The sequence below is a fragment of the Brassica oleracea genome, chromosome C5 (assembly GCF_000695525.1).
Source record: "Brassica oleracea var. oleracea cultivar TO1000 chromosome C5, BOL, whole genome shotgun sequence".
NCBI classification, from domain to species: Eukaryota; Viridiplantae; Streptophyta; class Magnoliopsida; order Brassicales; family Brassicaceae; genus Brassica; species Brassica oleracea.
Window position 1 is genome coordinate 11,734,090 of NC_027752.1, and position 14,427 is coordinate 11,748,516.

General features: G+C 38.5%; 4 protein-coding genes across 5 annotated transcripts in view; 1 reads left to right on the plus strand and 3 right to left on the minus strand.

Moving 5' to 3' along the window:
• Window positions 1-2,168, minus strand: part of LOC106344523 — an 8,844-nt gene extending 6,676 nt beyond the window's left edge. The window contains exon 1 of the mRNA XM_013783886.1: window positions 2,099-2,168. Coding sequence (XP_013639340.1) covers window positions 2,099-2,168 — 70 coding nt within the window. The remainder of the gene's footprint in view (window positions 1-2,098) is intronic.
• A 461-nt stretch (window positions 2,169-2,629) lies between these two features.
• Window positions 2,630-3,778, plus strand: LOC106344524 (uncharacterized mitochondrial protein AtMg00810-like). Its single transcript, XM_013783887.1, has 2 exons — window positions 2,630-3,341; window positions 3,549-3,778. The coding sequence occupies exons 1-2, from the start codon at window positions 2,630-2,632 to the stop codon at window positions 3,776-3,778; spliced, it is 942 nt and encodes a 313-aa protein (XP_013639341.1).
• A 442-nt stretch (window positions 3,779-4,220) lies between these two features.
• On the minus strand, window positions 4,221-5,508 carry LOC106344525. Its single transcript, XM_013783888.1, is given in 8 exon segments — window positions 4,221-4,273; window positions 4,276-4,356; window positions 4,359-4,393; window positions 4,507-4,767; window positions 4,854-4,915; window positions 5,026-5,047; window positions 5,189-5,255; window positions 5,469-5,508. Coding segments are annotated over 8 exon segments (621 nt in total).
• Window positions 5,509-8,007: 2,499 nt separating this feature from the next.
• Window positions 8,008-8,917, minus strand: LOC106293442 (zinc finger CCCH domain-containing protein 15 homolog). 2 transcript variants are annotated; one of them, XR_001260476.1, is made up of 3 exons: window positions 8,672-8,917; window positions 8,243-8,447; window positions 8,008-8,147 (listed from the first exon to the last, which is right to left on the minus strand). XR_001260476.1 is itself a non-coding variant. In XM_013729118.1 (3 exons), exons 1-2 carry the CDS (start codon window positions 8,765-8,767, stop codon window positions 8,313-8,315), a joined length of 231 nt encoding a protein of 76 aa, XP_013584572.1. In that variant the 5' UTR covers window positions 8,768-8,917; the 3' UTR covers window positions 8,008-8,147; window positions 8,290-8,312. The 2 variants fall into 2 exon arrangements, 1 of the variants encoding a protein (XP_013584572.1); XM_013729118.1 differs by having other exon boundaries at window positions 8,290-8,447.
• Between the last annotated feature and the right edge of the window lie 5,510 nt (window positions 8,918-14,427).

Genomic DNA, 14,427 nt, shown 5'->3' on the forward strand with positions numbered 1-14,427 from the left:
CCAACTATGGGTGATTATATTTGAGGCCAGGTACACAGATTATTTTAAGACCAGGAGGAGAAAAAAATAATAAAACTGGTAAAAGAATGGTAAAAGAAATAGAATGTAATCAACCATCAATGTCTTGGTAAGATCCTCAGACTAAAGAATGTGAAATAGACGTCCAAAGATTATACATTTACAAAGCTAGCTAATCAAATGCCAGACACATTTGTTGACCCGTAAAAGAATGATTAAGTCATATATAAATCAGCTTGTAAAGCACCAATGAATTTGATGTCCAAGAAGAGACACAGTCAAGTTGATACAGAGTGTAGACAACGTATGAAACGTGGTAGACCAAATAGGTTCCAAAAGATAATAATCATCGTAAATAAAAGAAAGGTGCAGAGAATGATAATCAAAATCCAAATCTGAGGTTACTAAGGAAACCATCCCAGACATGGAAATAAGGCCGGCCGGCTCTAAGGTACAGGTACCAAACAATGTAGCTTGGGACGCCAAGCTGCAAATTATTAAAGGTCCTGATAATAATGAATCTCAATCGATTATATCATGTCTGGAACATTATGGAACCAATAAGGAATGTCGACATAAGATGATTTATTTGCATACAAGGTAGCACTTGAATTTATGAATATAAGCGAGGATCATGAATCCACGTCAATATAAGAGTGCGCACTCGTATAACAGATTGGATTGAATGGAAACGTGGGGTTAAATAGTTTAAGGAAGAAAGACGTATTTGGCCATATGATTAAGACGCCTTATAATGTTAAAACCAGTGGATATAAATGAGTCTTGTGAGGAATAGGTATCGTGAGATATAAAGCTGATGTTGCACAAGGATTCTCACAAAGACCAGTAATAGATTATGAGGAGACATACTCCTATGTGGTGGATGCAACTACTTTTAGATTTCTCATAAGTTTGGCTATATAAGAGAGAAAATTAGACTTGCAGCAAGTTGATGTAGTGACTGTATATTTATATGGTCCACTGGATAATGAAAGTACTAGAGGGTATTGAACTGAAAGTACAGTAAGTTCTCGAGAACAATATTGATAATCATCAAAGTATATGATCTGAATATCCCAGGAACCTCTGGATACAATTTCCCAAACAGTTGAATATCTCAAGAAAGAGTTTGAGATGAAAGATCTTGGAAAACAAAGTTTTGTTTGTGATTACAGCTTGAGTACATTAACAATGAAATCCTTGTGCATCAAATAGTATATACAGAAAAGGGTACTCATTTAATATGGACCAGTCTCATCCATTATCTAGTACATGAGCGTGAGATCACTTGTTTTGGACACTGATCCATTCAGCCCAAAGGTGGACGATAAAGAAGTCCATTTAGTCTTGAGATGGACGATGCATAAGTCTTGTTTTAGACACTTATCTGATTGATCCATAAGAAGGACGATAAAGAAGCCTTTGATTTTGGTTTATTTTATACTAACCAGCCCAAAGAGGGGTTATTTGGTTTTATTGATTTGTTTTCAGACAGGTTATGTTTTACACATGGTGGTACACACATATCACAACAACATCATCCAAGATTTCGTGTGTGTGTATTTGAGGTCGGTGACTCCATATGTTCGATCAGATTGTGGCATGGCCGATGGTAAAGAAGAACCAACTATCATTTTCGAGGACGAAACATATTCTGCCCAAGATCTTTATCACCCACAGATTGCAGAAAATTGGAGAGGTCCAAGGAACCTTCAGTAATGTCCAAATCAAGGGGGAGTAATGTGTGTTGTACTCTTTTTCCTTCATCATGGTTTTGTTCCAATTGGGTTTTCCTGGTAAAGTTTTAATGAGGCAACATTAAAGCACATTACAAGCTCTAAATGGTTATGGCATCCAAGGGGGAGTGTTATGAACCAGATTCTGGATGGCTCATAACCAAGAGATTATGATTTGTAATCTTTCCATTTATCTATGACGGTGTATTCTCCTATATAAGGAACCTCTATGTTATGAATAAAGATAGATTTTTCCATTACTTTTATAACAGGAATCATCTTTTGACATTATTGGCTATTGTCTACTGAGCTGAGGAAGGAAACATCAAATTTTAGGACGGCACTTTGAGGAACCCTTGTTTCATAGTCCTCGACGACTTCATGCTTAGCCTGTTGTGCCTCCATCTTCGTCATTGCCGGGATTTCACTTTGCTGACCAGGAATCTGAGAGACAAAACCCACAAGTGGACCTAGAGACCTCTACATCAAATCAGGCCCACGTCACAACATCATCCTCGGATCATAACTCCAAACGGTCATGTTACAGATCAAACTGCTAACGTGGCAAGTACGGTAAAGGCGTATCATCTCCTCCGCAACAACTTTGAAGCTCTTTTGTATTTATCTGAGCTGTGATGTAACCTTTCTAGCTGGGTAGATAAGGCTGGTGAGTTGTGTCTAGCTCTAGATCTTTCTTTTAGTCTCTATATATGTAAATGTAAAACGATAGAGAAAGGTCAAGCAAAAGTAATATTTCTGTATCTTTTACTCTATTCTTCAAAGTTCTATATGGTATCAAAGCCAAAGATTGATCCCTATGGCAACTTGATGTTACAAGCGCATTTCTGCATGGTGAGCTGATAGAACCAATATATATGTTACAACCAGCTGGATTCGTTGATCCAGAGAGACCAGATCATGTCTTTAAACTCACAAAGACTTTATACGGTCTTAAACAAGCTCTAAAGGCTTGGTTTGACACTTTCAGCGGCTTCCTGATAGAATTTGGGTTCTCATGCAGTCAGTCTGATCCATCTCTCTTCACATATCACAACCACAACAAGACATTGATACTTTTACTTTATGTCGATGATATATTACTAACGGGGAGTGATGAAGATCTTTTGAAAAGTCTACTAACAGCGTTGAAAGAGAGGTTTGCTATGAAGAATCTTGGAACACCACACTACTTCGTTGGCATTGAAATAGAATCACACTCAGGAGGAATATTCTTACATCAACATGCTTATGCACAAGACATTCTCCATCAAGCCTCCATGTCAGAATGTAACCCAATGCCAACCCCTCTGCTTGTTCGTCTAGATGAAGGAGACTCTCCAAGATTCTTAGAACCTACATACTACAGAAGTCTTGCAGAGAAGCTACAATACTTAACAATAACTCGATCATACATACAGTATGCAGTTAATGTGGTTTGTCAGCGTATGCATTCACCAACTGTGGCTGACTTCAAGCTACTCAAGAGGATAATGATATACATCAAGGGAACAATGCAGTGGAGTTTTCATATCAGAGAAGACAAGACGGTTCAACTCTCTGCCTTCTATGATAGCGATTGGGCTGGCTGTAAAGAAATAAGACGCTCAACAACAGGTTTCTGCACTCTCCTTGGACCGAATCTCATCTCTTGGTCGGCAAAACGCCATCCTACCGTGTCCGGGTCCTCTACTGAGGCAGAATAGGCTCAGGAAATAACATGGCTTTCCTTTCTTCTCCGAGACATTGGAATTCCGCAACCTGAAGCAACTCTCATGCTATATGATAATCTATCAGCGGTTTACCTCAGTGAAAATCCAGCGCTACACAAGCGTTTAAAGCACTTTGATACAAACTACCACTACATACGGGAACAAGTGGCACTTGGTATCGTTGAGACAAGACACATTCCGGCAGCTCTGCGGTTGCAGGCATCTTTACCAAGTCCTTACCTCGCCGAGCCTTCCTTGACTTGTGACACAAACTTGGAGTTGGAGAATCCCTACCTCAAGTTTGAGGGAGAATGAGAGATAAAATACACAAGTGGGCCTAGAGACCTCTACATCAAATCAGGCCCACCTCACAACATCATCCTCGGATCATAACTCCAAACGGTCAAGTTACAGAACTGCTAACGTGGCAAGTACGGTAAATGCGTATCCTCTCCTCCGCAACAACTTTGAAGCTCTTTTGTATTTATCTGAGCTTTGATGTAATCTTTCCAGCTGGGTAGATATGGCTGGTGAGCTGTGTCTAGCTCTAGATCTTTTTCTTAGTCTCTATATATGTAAATGTAAAACGATAGAGAAAGGTTAAGTACAAGTATTATTTCAGTATCTTTTACTTTGTTCTTCAAGGTTCTATAGTATCCTCTCCTTTATGCTGGATCCCATACCTCCATGCAGGCATTGACCAACACGTTAATGTTACCGATATTACCACTATTTAGTGTAAATAATAAACAAAAATTCAAAATATATAGAAGACCTGGTTCATAGAAGCGAACAAGGCCGATGTTGAAACGCCTGCTCCCACTCAGGGAACATTTCACCGTTGTCGTTCGTGACGTGGTACTCACTCATGTTGTTTTGGTTAGAACTTGAGCTTGCAACAATGGTTCATACATGGGCAATGATAATTCTCTGCCAGTTGTAAAATATTGAATACATTCTTTTATGAAGAAAATGTACTAAATGTAAATATATTGAATTGAAAGAAAATAAATACTTGAGGAAGCTTAGAAAGCGATGAATACCTGAGTTGATTAGAATTGGCGGATGCATCAAACAAATGGGATTGATTGTGCTCATTTTCAGGCAACCAACCTTCAACGACGCCGTTCGCAAAATGACATGCTATGCTTTGTTGCATAGTAGATGCTTCATATGGAGATAAATGGCTGCTTAAGAGATGCTAACTTCGTTGGACAACATGCGTTAAAGTGTCGAGAAGTTGCTTCTCACAAACTTCATAATCTTCCATGCTAGTGAATCTTACTGGATCCGGTTCGTATCTCCTGCTCATATTAGATTACACAAAGTGAGCATTATTCCAATAAACATCTTACATAGTAACACGCAACATGTTTTTTCAAACAAAAACCTTAGTTCTTCCTCCGCCATTTGGAGTTGTTGTTGTAATCTACAAACTTCTTGCTCAAGTTCCTAAAAGTAATTTTCCGATTAGAAAAGAAATTAAGCGGTTAAACTACGTAGAGAGAAATATGTCCATATATGTTCTAATTTATCGTTGAAGAACTTAAAAGATTAATCACCTCGACGTCAGAGTTGATAGGTGTGCATGGCTTTTTCCAAGTAATTATATAGAAAAATAAAAAAGTTGACTGCACAGTTAGATTTGTTCGAAGAGATGTTTGTATGTTGGTGACCAATATAAAATTTTAAAATAAATTACAAAGATAAAACAGAAAGAAAAATTCGGACTTGGTGACTTGAAGAGCGATGTCATTTTCAGCTCTGAGGTGCTGCAAAATCCTTAGTAGATCTGTCACATAATAACTTTTTTTTGAATGAATGTTAAATTATATTCAAGACAAAAAAAAACTGTTTTGCATCTAATGCTACATCTATAGAGCTTTTAAAGAATGAAAGAAATTGTTGAAAAAATCATTTAGCTAAGCAATTTCTTTTTTTCTCGCTTTATTTTTTTCTTGCTTTCTTGATACTCATTGTCTGGTAGAGAACCATACCTTAAGACCCTCATCATACTTTCGAAAGGAAGATAGTCTGTTCCCCATTGTTTTATCAAGGATCTTGATAAGCCTCATATGACAGGAGTATGGCTCACCATGTCTTCTATTATTCCTCTCTCGCCAAATCATAAAGTGTTACTTGAAAAATGTATCTTAGCACAAAACTCTTTATTCTGTCAAGCTTGGTATCTGCAATGCGGAGAATCAATTCATCCCAATCACACACATATATAGTTCAGCAAGAAGTCCTTTTGCTAGCGCTTCCCATATCCTGGAGAAATGAGGACGAGTGAAAAATATGTGCTCCTTTGTTTCAAACTGATTTTTGCATAACACACTCAGGGTTGATGGTGCTGTTCCACTTGAGCATTATGTCTCCTGTCGCTAGTCTCTCCTTTATGGCCAACCATGTTATAAAGGAGAACTTTGGTGTTGAATGTGTAACCACACACCTCTGGTCCAAACGCAAGAGGGTTGAGTCTCACGAACTTGAATCCATGTTCGTTTGGAAGAGAACTTTCGTTTGTGCTTATCTTCACAATCTCTCTATAGAGTTTGTGCTTATCCTTTCCAACACGATGTTTCTGATAACTTTTTCCACCGTAGCATGTTCACTTATTACAAGATCAATGTACCCTCTCTGGTACCCAGCAAATCCACCAGAAAGATGTATTGACACCACTCTTTACTTCTACTTTATAAAACCGTTTGGCTAGAGCTCTATGTTTCAGTATTTTTCGCCACATCCATGAACCACAACCTGTATTCTTAACTGGCCAGAGAGATCATTTCCTTATCAGATAAACTTTTATCCAGTTCACCCATAAAGACTTCCTTTCTGAAAGAATTCACCAGATGAGCTTCACACAACATACAACAGTGTTAGTTTCTTTGAAAGGTCGTAGCCCTAATCCTCCCTCTGACTTTAAGGTGCAGAGTTCTTTCCAACTAACCTTAGCTTTCTTCTCTTTGAGTTCAGGTCCGGACGATAGAAAATTCGAGCATAACTTTTCAATCTCCTCTAAACATTTGCTCGGTAGACGGAAGGCAGATAACCAGAAATTGGCAACTCATTATCACTGAATTGATTAATTGCAGTCTTCCTGTATAGCTGAGGAATCTATTCGTCTACGAGGCTATTCGTTCCTTTATCTTCTCCAGTAGAGGCATATACTCAGTAATTGTCATCCGCTTTGTTAACAGAGGCAGACCAAGATATTTTACTGTCAGGTTCACCTGAGTCAAAAAGAAGTGGGTTAAGATATCTGCAGTAGACTCTTCTTCTACTCCTGCCAAGAATAATGTTGATTTCTCGAAGCTTATATTCAAGCCAGATCCTTTTGCGAACTCTTTAAATACTGTGAGTATGCCTTTTATGGACCTCTTTGTACCATCTGCAAACACCATTAAGTCATCAGCAAAACACAAGTGTGTGAGCCAAATATTCTTGCATTTTGGGTGATGTCCAGTTTGTCTCTTCTCTGCTGCCACATCCAGCATCTTTGAAAGTACATTCATGCAGATTACAAAAAAATATATCTACTTATCCATTAACTTGGAGAGAGAAAGATGGAGTTGTTACACACAGGCGGATACAGTGTATGAATTTCTTTGGCAGGTTGAGAGCCGAGAAAGTATCGAGGAGGAATGGCCATTGGACAGAATCAAACACTTTGAATATGTCAATCTTCATTGCACATCTAGGTGAGATTGTATCCTTATGATAATCTTTAACCAGTCCAGTAGTCAGTAGTCAGTAGTAGTAACATAATAACTTTTATCATAAATAAAAATATATATCACATTTTGATAATCCAAGTATATGGACCATATTGTTAAATTGATGATAGAATGAAAATGTATGTATCCAGACCCAAGAAAGCAATATAACAATATGATAATGTTCATGGACCAAAAGGCGTAAATGACAATATATACCGAGTTTTGACAGAAAAGAGTATAAGACGAACAGAAGGAGAGAACATGATAAGAGCAAGGCCGATGTCACAAAGAATCGACAGTTCATAAGCTTTCTTGATGAAACCATTTCTACGTTTTGAGAAGGTAACTTATCGGTTTCGTTGTGTTCTCGATTCTCTTGATCTCCAGTTTCACACGACCCATATTGAAGAAACAAGTAGGGGTTTCTCTTCATCAAAATCGAAGTTGTCTGATCAGTAATCTCCAAAACTTCCAAAAAAAAGAAACGGGCTGACAGATTATATTGTTAATATACGGAAGGTGGAAGAAGATACGTATAATAAGGCTATTTGGGAGGAACTAAGAATAGAGTGTTTGACTAAGTTCTCCCACTCCTTCTTAAGCCTCTCACATGAAGCTTTCTTCTTGTTTCCTCAAAAAAAAAAAAAAAAAAAAAATACTTGGACGAAGACATGGTTTACATTAGTGATATCTATTATTTTGGAGGCATCTTATCACAATGAAATAATATCAAGTTTAGTTTAGCATTGTTCATATTTGAGTCAAATTTAATGTATACATCTAACCTCGTCAAGGATCGTTAGGACTTTGTTAGCAACCATAAATGCAAATATGATCAAAATCTCCAAAATAATAAACAGTCGCAATATCCAACTAACTGAAACAACATGGAAAAATAAGTACAAAAACACAAGAGAAACAGAGTTGGATCACTGATCTTCCACTGATCTTGTTTGAATCACCTGCAACACAAAATATATAATGTCAGAGACAATATAGTAGGCATATATATTTAGTTTAGAAAGATTAGTGAAACCATCAGATGCAATAGTAGTACCAATGAGAATTAAAAATGGTGTCTGCATGATGGAACAAATCGTGTACCTAACCGGAGTCACCAGAAGAATCTAGAGGTGAGTGTCGTCGAAAACCCAAGGCTGGTGCAAGAAAAGCTCTCGGCCATTCATAGGGACACGGCCTGCTGCTATGTCCTCTTCGCGTTTCCTAGCTGCTTCAGCTTGTTTAGCTGATGATTCAGCGTCCTTACAAGAGAAACGCCGCAAAGTCAGAGATGTTTTGTAATATACAATGACCCCACCACGAGAATCACAATCAATTCTCCAATAACAGATGCCTAATTACATATTAACCCATGTTTCAACGCGATGTCCGAATGCTCAATTCCAAAGAAAAAGGTAGACATCTGCTGAAAATACAAAACTAGGGTTCTTCGTACTTATAAATTATTCAGTACGATGATAGATACCTTTTGGCGCTTCCACGCGAGGAATTGGTCTCTCGAAATTGCGACCTGTGTAGTTTGATCGCTGCCTTGACGAATCTCTCCATCTTCTGCTCCCATTCTTTCTTATCTTTTCCCCAACACACACAAACAATCTCTCTCTTGATCTATTTTTCTTTCGTGGACTCTCCCAAAGTATTGTTTTTCAAACGACAACGTATTAACTGTCCTGGGGAGCTGGGATTTTCGGTTAAACCAATCCAACCGATCGTTTTTCTTTCCGATTAGTTTAGTTCTTGAAAATTCTTATCCCAATTAACCTGAAAATATTCTTCGATTTAGTCGGGTTATCTCAGTTAATTAATGTACGTTTTCAAATTTTCTATTGAAACTCTGTTCAACTCAATAAATTGGTCTAAATCAATTTGGTTTGGTAGTTTTCATATAACTAGGCCGAAAACATATTTGTTAAAAACTATAGAATAAATCTTAAGGCCCAACCCATATCTTGTTTTCTTTTGAAACTGGATCAGTAGAGTAATTCATTTACTGAGAGACCCAAATTTAATAGTTTGGTGAGAAAAAAACTTTGTTCGACTCCGACCAACACCATGCACTCTTGGCAGTTTTTTTTTTTTTTTTTTTTTTTGTGTAAATGTTAAATGGGAAGTTCACTTGGATAATCTTTTTCAATTTATTTTCACAAAAATAACGACAATGACCAAGAAGTTTTATTAAAAGATAAAATATGCATTTATATTTTTTGGGTTAATTAATCTTGACTTGACTTGAGGTTTAGAGTAAAGGAATAGGTTTTGGGATGACTTCAAATTTCAAAAAATAAAAAATAAATATTAAAATTTTCAAAACAAAACAGGACTATTTTGGTCATTTTATTTTTTGAGGGCTATTTTTGTGATAAAAGTTTAAAAATGGCTATTTGAAAAAATTGCCCATGTTAAATTCATACCAATGCTTTTCTTTTACAACTAGGCTAAGATCCGCGCCTTGCGCGAGATGAACATTATATATATAAATTATTTTATGTATTATATGTTTCTAATATATTATAAAATAATAAATATATATTGAATAATTAAAAATTCAATAACTATTACTTATATAATTAAATTGGTGCAAACATATAAATAAATTTTATTAATCCAAAAATATTTTTTTCTATTTAATATAGTATATAATTAAATTTAAATGATAGTAACATATATGTAGTATATTTTAATATTAATATTTATTAAATGATGCTTTCTACTCATATATTTTTTTATCATTTGTATCTGTTACAACAAAAAAATTAAATTACTGATAACAAATTTTTTACTGTAGGATTAATAGTTTAAGTAATTTACAATATTTTTAAAAATTAAGTTATAAATATTTTTTCAAATTTATTATCAAAAACAATTGTTCAAATTAAATTTCAAAATTAAGATATTTATGTATTTTTTATATGGCATATAATTTAATTTAAAATAATATATATATATATATATATATATATTTTAATCTTAATACTTACTAAATGAGACTTTCGACTTATATAATTTTTAAATCATTTGTATCATGTCATAACAAAAATTTTAAACCATGAATCACAAAATTTGTTATAGTCATTTAGCTTGACTTTGGATGTGATTTGGCTAGTAATGTGGAAAGGTGGAACTTGCTGGAAAACAAGTGTCCATCTCTTCTTTGCGCTTGTTGAACCATGTACCAGTGAAGTCTCGCATCGCTTCATCTCCTATGCGCCATCTTTCCTTCATTGTTGCAGTTGTGTTTTCCATCTTCTGCGATCGATCTCCAAGACTTTCAAGGTTGAACTGATGTCTTCCGAGTGTGGCGTAAGTGTCAGCTGAGATCTCCTCTCCATGGTTGTGTGTATCAGACACGTCTGATGTCACCTTTGGTACTAGCCTTCCTCGGTTTGGAGCTTCGTCGACCGATGTATGTCTCTGAATGTCGGTCGATTTGTTGTTGCGTCTGTCGATCGATGCTGATGCTTCTGGTCGACGGGCAATGTAACTCTGAATCTCCACTAATTCCCTTTGTATTGCTTCTATCTTGGAAGTCAAAGCACTCATGGTAAGGTCCATTGGGAAATAGATGTCATCACATCTCCTATCAAGCCTGTCTTTTGTAGTTTCCAGAGTTCTGTAGATATCTTCTACTAACAGATCAATTTCTTCTCTGGTGTGAAAATATGGTAGAGACTTCATCCGGTGTGAGTTTTTTGGATCCTCGTCGATCGATGTTGAGTAGTGTCTGTCGATCGATGCTGGTCGATGTTTGTCGGCCGCATGCTGAATTTTTGCTATGTCTTGCCTCATCTCCTCCATGCATGTAGTCAACCAACTTATGCTATCGTTCAGTGGATAGTAAACACCATCAAGCTTCATCTGTAAATCACCTTCATTCTTTTCTTGGGCTCCACAGACTCCATAGAACATCTCATTGATCTCGTCCTTGGTGTAGATCTCTGGTACCAGCTTAGTCTGTGTGAATGAGCTAGCATGTTCTGGAAGACATATGTAGATGTGCTCATCTCTCGAAGCACTTTCCATTAGCTTTCTGATATCATCATTGGACACATTGATGATGTGTCCATCCACATCTCTTGCACATCCCTTATCATCTCTGTAGACTTCATACTCATCCTTCTCTTCCCAGTATAATTTCCTAGTTCCAAAAAGGTCAAAGGCTCATCTGCCATGGAGGGACGTCATCGTCGATCGACGGTCGAGTAGGGTGTCTATACTTCTACTTTAAGCGATTGTCTATGCCCCCAGCTGTGTCATAGAAATCTTTTGTAACCCTCTTCTGATGTGTTGGGACGGTGTGTTGTTGCACGAAGAGATTATCTGCTCTATTTGCCATCTGAAGAATGTCTGCAATGTCCTCTATGGATACTTGCAGTGCATGTCCATCTATTGCTCTTGCATAGCCATCTGGGTCCCTGAAAATACCAAATTCATTCTGTGTTAGATACTGGTTATCATAATTAGGGTTTTTTCTTACATTGGATGATGGTTTCGGACGGATGCCGATCGATGATGGAGATTTTTCGTCGATCGACGGGAGGTTGGCTTTGTCGATAGAATGACTGAAACGTGTTCTTTCCCCAGTAGCTTCTGCTCGCTGTTGATCTGCTTCATCACGTCTTTCCATGTTGAGAAGTTCCTCATATGTGAAACCTTCATGAGGTTCATTTACTCCTGGCTCATGAATTTCCATAGCTTTCGTGATGATGATCATCTGCCCAACTGCTAATCGAGTAGCCACCTTCTCGTACATGGTCGACTCCAGTGTCGATCGATGGGTAGGAGGCCATGCCGGTCGATGCTCGTTTTCGGCTTGTCTGATGAGGATGAGTGTCGATCGATGTTGAGACTGTTCTGTCGATCGACGGTGCATTCCTTTTCCAAGAGGAATGGTGGAGAAGTCTATCTTCCTCATCAAGAATGGCTCTGTACTCTGTAGCTCGTTCCTCCTCATAATCTTCATCGTACTCTTCTGTATGCATGGTGTGTCCGGTGTGCTGCCATAGTGGGGTTGTAGTAGTCGTTCTCCCAATCTTCTGGACTATTGTCGACCGATTCTTCTTTGGGTGTGTCGGTCGATTTCTGGTGGGCACTGTCGATCGATGTGGCTGTGTTAGTTTCGATTGACGCCGAGTATTCTGTCTCGTACTCAGCTCCACAGTGGCATGCTGCGATGAGTCATGGATCATTAAGGATCTATGAGTGTCAGGCACAACTAGTTGGTTTGTAAGTTGCACACTGCTCCTACTGTCGACAAGAAAGCTCTCCCAAGGAGTAGAGAAGAGTTTCAGTTTAGCTTGATATCCAAGACATGGATCAACTGAAACTAGGGCATTAGCAATCTGCACCTCTAGGTCTCTCACAATTCCTCCTGAGCTCCTCTGAGAACAATCTACAAAAGTGAATAATTCCTTGGAAGGCTCCACCTGCAGACCCAGATGGTCTGCCATAACCCTAGGTAGGATGCTGACTGATGCTCCTGTGTCGCACAAGGCATGTGGGAATTTAATACCCTTCACCGTACATGGTATTGCAAATTTCTCAGGATCAGTTTTCTTCTTCAGTGTAATCCTCTTATTCATCTTTTCTCTAGCTTCACAGAATATTCTCCTAATGTCCTCTTCGGTCTCTCTGGTTTCTCTGAAGAACATCCACAATATGTGGGTAAAATAAGCCTCCTCGAATGGATTTTCTAAAGGAATCCTGAAGACTCTCTTTTGGAAACTTTCTCTTTCCTTTTCATTAGCTCCGCTCTTCAGATGTTTCGCCACTTTTTCCTTTCTTTTCCTCAGGGTTCTTCCCATAGGAACCCTATCAATTTCCATAGGATCTGCTGCATCATCTGAAGGTGTCCTGATAGCCTCTGGTGGGTTATCTGAAGGTTTGGGTTGTGGCCTGAGTGCATTGAGACGTGCAACGTCTATCTTTGGTATCTGCACTCAGTATGTAAGAGGTGCTCGTCGATCGATGGGCGCTGGAGGTTGTTGATCGATGGCGGTCTCTTTCTGTCGATCGACGGGAGTATCAGAATGTCGATCGATTTTTATATAAACAGGGCTGGGCGGATGTGGGTATCTTGCTGCGAACTCCCCGTGAGTCATGATCCTCATGGCATTTCAAGATGCGGTCGACTCCGTAGGTGTCATCGATCGATGCTCTAGAGAGCCTGTCGATCTATTTTGATTGAAGTCCATCGATCTATGTTCGAAGTCTGGTGTCGATCGACACCAATGCGATCCGCCAAAACTCATCGAGCTTTCTACTTCGAAATATCCTTCTTGCAGCTTCTCCTGCTTCACCACTTGCCAGTAATCATCATCTATGATGGCATTCACGTGGTGCTTCATCACATCATCCCCTACCCCTCTTGTTAAGACTTCTTGCCTCTTAACAGCTTCTCATGTCTAAACAACCTGCATCTCCAGCTTCTTCACATGAGTGCTCAAAGTCTCAAACTTTGTGTTCAGGTTGGTGTAGACAAAGTCAATCTTCCAATTGAAGTCCACCGTCATGTGCTGCTATCCCTCAAGAACTTTGTCAATCATGTCTTCAATCTTAGTCTCTTGAGTAGGTGGTGGTGGCTTCTGGTAGTAGGAGTTTCCATAACCCATGTTGTTGATGTAGGGTTTCTGGTGCTGCGAATTCTGGTTGAAATTACCCCTATTTCCATAGGAGTTTCTTTTTCTACTCTGGTTTCCAGAACCCTGGAATCCAGTTCTACTGATGAAGTTCCCATCTTCTTCTTCCTCTTCTCTACCCTTTGTGTCTACAGCCTCTGCATCCTCAACCAAGCAGACCTGCTTCCTGAGAAGCTTATGTACACTGTCCAGCTTTGCCTTCACTTCATCCATCTGGTCATTCCCAAGAATGGATGCAGATCTCTTTCTCTCAAAATCAGTGTTCTTGGTACTACTACTGGATGCTAAGTTCTTAATAACTTTCACAGCCTCCTCTGGATTCCTGGTGTTGAAGTTCCCATTGCTGGAGGCATCAAAAGCCATCTGATATTGCACCGCGATGCCTCTGTAGAAAGTACTGAGCAGTTGTACTTCATTGAATCCATGGTGTGGACAGTCTCTCTGATAAGACTTCAATCTGATCCATGAGCTTCTGAATGATTCTGCAGGCTCCTGAGTGAATCTAGCAATCTTGCTCCTCAAGTCTTCAGCATGCGCCTCATCAAAGAAGTTGTATAAGAATGCATTCTTGATGTCGCTCCAGGAT

Excerpts from the sequence above, each read along its gene's own strand:
- LOC106293442 (XM_013729118.1), bottom strand. The coding sequence starts at position 8,767 with ATGGGAGCAGAAGATGGAGAGATTCGTCAAGGCAGCGATCAAACTACA. Across the intron at positions 8,448-8,671 it reads TCGCGTGGAAGCGCCAAAAG|GACGCTGAATCATCAGCTAA; the intron begins GTATCTATCATC and ends TTCTCTTGTAAG.
- LOC106344524 (XM_013783887.1), top strand. The coding sequence starts at position 2,630 with ATGTTACAACCAGCTGGATTCGTTGATCCAGAGAGACCAGATCATGTC. Across the intron at positions 3,342-3,548 it reads TGATAGCGATTGGGCTGGCT|CGGTTTACCTCAGTGAAAAT; the intron begins GTAAAGAAATAA and ends ATAATCTATCAG.